Here is a 7162-nt window from a genome sequence, read left to right as displayed (position 1 = left end):
AGTAACCCAGTACCTTTGTGATTCTTCATAGACATAAACAGAGAGAAGTAGTTCCGGCTACGATGTTCTTCCGCAAGACGCAAGCAGTTCTGTTTATTAACCGCTAGACGTCAAAAGTTCCCTACCGCAGCTTTAAGATAGTCGATCTGCTTTTTTTTTATACAAATCTCACCTGTACACATTCTGGAGAGGTTGAGCAACTGCCCCCTCTCTCTGCCAGTGACGTCACAGCCTGCCTTTCCTACACCATTAGGACATAAAGTAACAGTTATGAATTAAAAGAATAAAATTTGATAAAGTATTTTAAGATATTCGTTGCAAAACAAATATGATTTATTGTGAAATGATAATTTTACTCCGCGAGCAGCACGTAGACAAACAAAAGACAGCAGAAACCAATAATATTGTTACGTCTTATTTAGCAGACGCTTTTATCCAAAGCGACAATTAGGAGAGCATTTAACACACTGAATCCGGCGCGACGTGACGAGGTCCATACGGGTTCAATAGGTTAAATCATAACATGAAAACTTTATTGCGCGATTCGTGTCATCGCGACATACTGTAACATACTTACAGTGTGTGTTTGAAAAAAGGATGTTATCGTCCTTTGCTTTTTTCTGGGGTGCATTTTATCCCAGACGGCCTAATAGCAAAGTGAACAAACGAACGAACGAAAATTCAGAAGAGCAACAAGAGATTTGAAGCTCATAGCAGACGCGCCCAGGAGATGATTCGCTCTGTGATTGGCTGAATGTTACTTCACTCAAATCTAAGTAACAAATCAGAGAACACTACAGGAAATATTCACGCTGGATCCTAAAAAAAATAATTAGCAGGGGTCAGAATCACCTGTTTCTAAAAGTGCGAGGGACGTGTCCCCCCCGTCCCCCCCGGTTGCTACGCCCCTGTCCAGACCCATATATTTTCGTCTATGGAACACAAAATATGTTTAGCAGAATGTCCAAGCTGCTCCTTTTCAATAAAACACCACTGGTTACATAACTTACAATTGCCATGGTCCAGAACTGAAAAATGATATTACTTTCTAAAGCCATTTGTGAGGTATACACTGAAATTTAAGTCTGATTAAGTTTGATTAAACAAACTTTGATTTGTGTTTTTGAATAAAAATCATGACTTTTTTTGTTCATCTTGGTGACTCACTTGGTGAATCACTTTTGAATCTGTTCACTAAAGAAATGTGTTCAGAATCCTTCTCTGATTCATTAAGTGACTCCTTCTGCAGGTTATGCGTCATTACAACCATAGACATGCATTTTATTTTACGACAGCGGTTGGCGTTCAGTTGCTTCACTAATGAGATGATTCATTCAGTGGCATGCATGCACTTCGCGTTCACATTCAAAAACTTAAAAAAAAAAAGGGGCGTGTTCTTTCAATATGTCCAACCAATAAAATTATGGTTTCACAGCCCGAACTTAAATGCTATTGGTTAAATGCAGTTTCGAAGATAGGATTTCCAGAGAAATAGGTTAAAAAAGACTTCTTTACCACAGGGGGAGACACAGCTCGTTTACTAAATGTTAATTGTTCTCAAATATATGTCTTTATTTCTATTTGTGTGTACTTTTATGTACTTTATGTTTTCTTGTTTTATTTATTTTCTTGTTTAATTATTATCCACAGGACTGTTGATTGTACAGCCCTATAATTATTATAGTTTTTATACATTTTTATAAACTATTAGATAGCATGCTTTTCTCTCTATTAGTCAAACTCATTTCACAGAATACTGACTCAAACTGTGAAACTGAATGTTGAACTCATATTTGCATTCGTGATTGTGTTCCTCTGAGAATAGAGAAGATACTGAATATGCAGGTGTTTTCATGGTCCACTGAGTTAAGTTTATTTATAATACATTAGCTAAATACCCCTAATTCAGTGAAAGACCTTAAACAAGAATTACAAAAAAGGGACACAAAGTCACAATTATATTTTATTTAACGACTGAATTTTAATAAAATCACACACATAGTCTTGTATGAAGCACACAAAGCAGAGCAGATGCAGATGCGAGCGACTGAAGCTGGATGTGGAGAATGAAGGAGTCGCTCATGTGCTGTTAGTCTCCATGTGAGACATGAGTGAGAAGAGCAGCAGATCTACTCTGAACACTGCTGTCTCGTCACGTGTCCAGTAAGCGCAGGCTGACCGCTCCGTGTGGCCTCACAGCTCACTGAGACGCTCTCCATCCACTCCTGCTCAGAGAGAGTCAGGCTGCTGCTCCAGCTGTACAGACCGTCCTTCTCCAGGAGCCCAGCGCTGCTCTCCTGAGACCTGCTGCTCCCGTCCACCTTCCAGCTCAGGCTCCAGTCTGACGGGAAGCCCTTGCTGGCCACACACACCAGTGTCGCTGTCTTCTTTGAGGAGATCTCTGCACTGGAGGGCGGCAGGACGCTCACTTTAGGACGAGTGACGCCTGACAAACACACAACACTCACCTCAGTCAAGAACAAATAATTTCCCTCCTTTCAGATTCAGAAAAATATATTAACAGTTAATACAATGATATCTTTTCTTGGCCATTTTAACAACATTAAACTGCAAGTCATCTGAATAATTTTTTACAAAACTTGTGATCAGCAAAGCAACGCATGTTTTGGGAAATATATTAATATACTTAAGAGTCATTTTCATTATCAAATATAATATTACTTTGGTTAAAAGTAAGTTTTTGTTTTTGATGACGGAATGAGAAAATCAGATACAAAAATGTGCTTTTAAAAATAGAAAATAAAACAAAATGTCTGGGATGTGTATTATAACTTTAAAAATAAATTATTCAAATATTATTTTTAACAAAAAATACAATTAAGCCATTTCCAGTTTTAAAATATATGCAGGCTACTTAAAATTCAACACACTAATCAGAAAATGTAATTTTAATTATTTTTTTAATTATCTTATTTATTTATTTTTTTAATTATCACGTAGTACAATCCAAGTGGTGCCAAAATGACAATCATATAACATTGATTTCAGTGCATTTAAAATTTAATAATCAATAAATATCAAATTAACAGAAATTATTATAGTTTACTGGATGAAATAAAAAATGCCATGACAATCAAAACCATCTTTACAATGTTGATTGCTAAACATTCAATGTGAACTAAAAATATAAATATATATAAATATAGAAATAAATAAACAAGCATGCATCATTTCTATAGCGTAACAAAGTGTTTGTCAGTCAGTTGTTGTATTAATAATGAAATGATGATTGACTTACTGCCAACATCCAGTTTGGTGCCGCTGCCGAAAGTCCACCACAGTGATACAAACTAATAGAGCAGCTGAACAAAAACCTCCTGAACGCTTCACTAACTGAACAAACACACATCAACTGAGTCTCCAACAAACACACACTCACAGCACACATCACCTGCATTTACTTCATCTGTCTTATTACTAAAACATCAACCTCAATTATTGAAAGAAATTCACTTTTATATCAAGTGTGACGTGACTCACAATCAAACTCAGTTGATTCAGTGATTGACAGAGACACGTGTGATGATCCTCATGTCTGTAAAAACCTGCACAACATCCACGGATTTGACATCAAATTAATGAATTAACATTAATCATGTTTCTATCAAACTACAGTCAAAAATATTCTCAGAGTCTCACAGGAGAGAGTCAGGATCAAATACTAAAGTTTGTCTTGTAGATTTATTCAGAAGTACATTTATAACAGAATGGCTATTAGAATATATAATATTGAAAGATTAATTAGTTACAGTGTTTTGTGTCTGTTAATGAGCGACTGTCTCCAGGTAAATGATGTGAGTGTGTTTGCATATTGATCAGATGCTTCAGTGCTCTGAGAGTGTTTATAGTGCTGTGAGTTTAACACTTCATCACTGACACACACAACAATCTTCATCAACATGACCTTCATCATCATCTTCATCTGGACTCTTTCATACTGCTTTATACTACAAGGTGAATAGTCTATATTTCAAATAAACTACATTAAATAATTGCATTATATGTCAAATAATATATATATTTTTAGGACTAATAAATGTTTGTGTTTCAGGGTGTAAAGCTCAGATCACAGTCACTCAGACTCCAGTGAAACCTGTCACACCAGGAGAAAATGTAGTGATGAGCTGTAAACTCAGTACTCCTGCTACAGCCTGCAGCCCACCCTGTGTGTCCTGGTACTTACAGAAATCTGGAGAAGCTCCTAAACGCCTGATTTATAGAACAAGCACTCTTCAGTCAGGAACTCCATCTAGATTCAGTGGCAGTGGATCTAACAAAGATTTCACTCTGACCATCAGTGGAGTCCAGACTGAAGATGCTGGACATTATTACTGTCTGAGTTTCCACAGCATCAGCAGTGGTTATGTGTTCACACAGTGATTGTGAGTGGTACAAAAACCTGTGTCAGTCAGAGTCACAGTGACTGAACTGATGCTGCAGCTGATCAAACACTATCACACACTCTACAGAGAAGAAACACTAATACAGTATAGTCCTAATATAAACTTTGTTGTATTTTATATTTGAAAATAGAAATGAGTTTTGACAATCAGATTTTTTTCTTTCTAATAATACAGTCATACTGTAAAGTGCAAACCAGCATATTCGTGCAAAATAAGAGTTAATTGCACATTTGTTTTATTTGCACTCTTTGTTATATTTCAAGCATGTACTTCACTCTAAAAACTGCTGGGTTGAAAACAACCCAGCGCTGGGTCAAAAAGGGACGAACCCAGCGCTGGGTTGTTTTAACCCAACCAGTTGGGTTATCATATTTAACCCAGCCTGCTGGGTTGCCTTTTTTATAGTTTAAAATGACTATATTGCAGGGTTTAAAAAAACAGAGCGGGTGTTTTTTTTATCACTGTATTTCAGAAGGAAAACTACTGTATTTAGAAAATGTTCGATATCATTTCGCATATGCTTGATAAGGCAGCGTTTGTGAGCTCAGTACCGCTCTGCAGCCGTTACCGGAGAAACCTACCTCTCCCGCTCTTAGCGCCTCCTGCTGGCAGAAAATAAACTCGCAGAGTGCAGCCATGTGGGGAAACGATGCATTTCTACGTTAAAATTAACCCAAATTGAGCTAGGCATTAAACCTACAAATGTTGTTCATTTTAAATATCACTTTTACACACAAATAATACACTCTAAAAAACGCTGGGTTGTTTTTTCAACCCAACTGCTGGGTTGAGGCCGTTGGATTGGACTTTGGGATGTTTTAACCCAAGTTTGGGTTGAAAATAAGGTTTTTTTTTAAATAAATTTAACCCAGCGGGTCTGGGTTGAGGACGCGGACGTGAAGGAGAGCACGCACGTCACGTCAAGATCGTACGTCTCCAGTGTGAGCAGCCGCCATTTTCTCAGCGTGATAGAAGCGAGTGAAAGACTATGGTATGTAAATATTCCAATTGTAAAGTTATCTTTTATTGTTTACCTGGTTGTATGAAAGGCGGAAGGTTTTATGAAAGGCGGAAACAAAGGAGCTTAACGTTATAAATATATATATTTAAAAAAAACGGACGCGATTTTCGCCTCAGACACGGAGGTCTTAACTGCCTCATGTAACGGTACTGAACGGAGGATGTACTTTTAATATAATGTCTGTGAATGTATTTTGTCATATTTACATAAGATTTTACATTATCTGTACTTTTTGAGGCGTTAACAGACGGTTATGGTCATGGTTACGCTCATGTGAATGTATGTTTGTCTCCTAAAGGAAACGGCATTGTGTAGTAAAGACTAGCATAATTATTTTGAAGCTGTTGAAGTGGTAACTGTTAAAAGTATGTTTTACATGTAATATTTCAGACTTGTCAAGCTCCTTCATTGTCCTCGCGCTGAGAGTTAAAGACACAGAAGCTGTTTGTGTGAGGAGTCAGAGACCTGTGTGAGGAGGAGGAGGAGGTGTTCTTCTGAAGAGAGGGACAGACGGTTTAAGGAGAGTAAACTTCAGAATAACATCAAGTTATCTTTATTTTTACTAAGACTAAAATAATGTTGTTGTTTTTTTAGATGTTGCAATCCAGAGACAAGATAACTTCATTCTTTTGAGACTGATGTAAGTTAAGTTATTATTACTTTTTTTTTTTTTTTAGAAAATTAATGTTTATGTTGTGTCCTGCCTGTTAACTTCACATTTTGATGCAAAAACAGTGTGATTTTATATATATATCTATCTATAGATATATATATCTATAGATAGATATATATATCTATATATATAGATATATATATATATATATATATATATATATATATATATATATATATATATATATATATATATATCTATATATATATATATAGATATATATATGTGTATATATATGTCTGTATGTGTGTATATATATATGTATATATATGTATGTATATGTTAATATTTTATTGAAACCATTGATGTCCCTCTTTGCAGAACTCAAACTAACTGGAGTTAAGGACACAGAAGTCTTCTTGTGTGGGGAGGTGGTTTTCTCAGCTTCTTCTGAAGAGAGGGAAAGATCATTTAAGGCAAGTAAACTTCATAATTTCATGTTATCAGTTGTTGTTGTGTTTTACTAAGGGTAAAATAATGTTTGTTTTTTGTTTTTGTAGATGTTAAAAGCAAGAGACATGGGAGAGCATCGGTCCTTTGAGATTTTATGTAAGTTATTTTTAGAAAATAAATGTTTCTGTTGTCTCCTGCCGGTTTACTTCACATTTTGATGCAACAACAGCATGATTACGTGCTCATTTCATTAAGACCATTGATGTCTGTGTTTTTTATTGCAGAAATCAAACCAAGTTTGGAGTTGTCTTGTCTGATTTGGAGAGTCATCATTCTTGGTCTTCGCTCTTAGAGGTAAAGTTCACACAAAAAATCATTTACTTGCCCTCAAGTCATTCCAAACCTATAAGACTTTTGTCTGTCTTTACAACATAAATTAATATATTTTTAGTTTTCTCATAATATTTGTTAATCCATTTATAGTTTAAATAATCAGTATTTTCAAGCTTCATAAATATAGAGTTATTGTAGAAGTAAATTCTGATATTTATATATGAATACATCTTAAATTATATGATAGCAAACATGTATGTTCAAAATAAAATACTGGTCTCCCAGACCAGCAATGGAGGACACAAAAAGAGAATATTA

At 35.5% G+C, this 7162-nt stretch overlaps 1 long non-coding RNA gene and 1 gene segment (V, D, J or C); one reads left to right on the top strand and one right to left on the bottom strand.

Annotated features, from left to right (window-relative positions):
- Positions 1 to 2027: 2027 nt before the first annotated feature.
- Positions 2028 to 3629, bottom strand: LOC113042065 (uncharacterized). 2 transcript variants are annotated; one of them, XR_003275532.1, is made up of 3 exons: positions 3502 to 3629; positions 3260 to 3354; positions 2028 to 2446 (listed from the first exon to the last, which is right to left on the bottom strand). It is a non-coding gene; the product is annotated as an uncharacterized LOC113042065 (long non-coding RNA). The 2 variants fall into 2 exon arrangements; XR_003275531.1 differs by having other exon boundaries at positions 3260 to 3545.
- Positions 3630 to 3761: 132 nt separating this feature from the next.
- LOC113042064 (Ig kappa chain V region 3374-like) lies at positions 3762 to 4637 on the top strand. The segment is given in 2 exon segments: positions 3762 to 3975; positions 4073 to 4637. Coding segments are annotated over 2 exon segments (384 nt in total).
- Positions 4638 to 7162: the final 2525 nt, after the last annotated feature.

Source organism: Carassius auratus, chromosome 24 (assembly GCF_003368295.1).
Source record: "Carassius auratus strain Wakin chromosome 24, ASM336829v1, whole genome shotgun sequence".
NCBI lineage: Eukaryota > Metazoa > Chordata > Actinopteri > Cypriniformes > Cyprinidae > Carassius > Carassius auratus.
The sequence above is the reverse complement of the archived record's forward strand: the minus strand, read 5'-3'. Positions and strand labels throughout refer to the sequence as shown.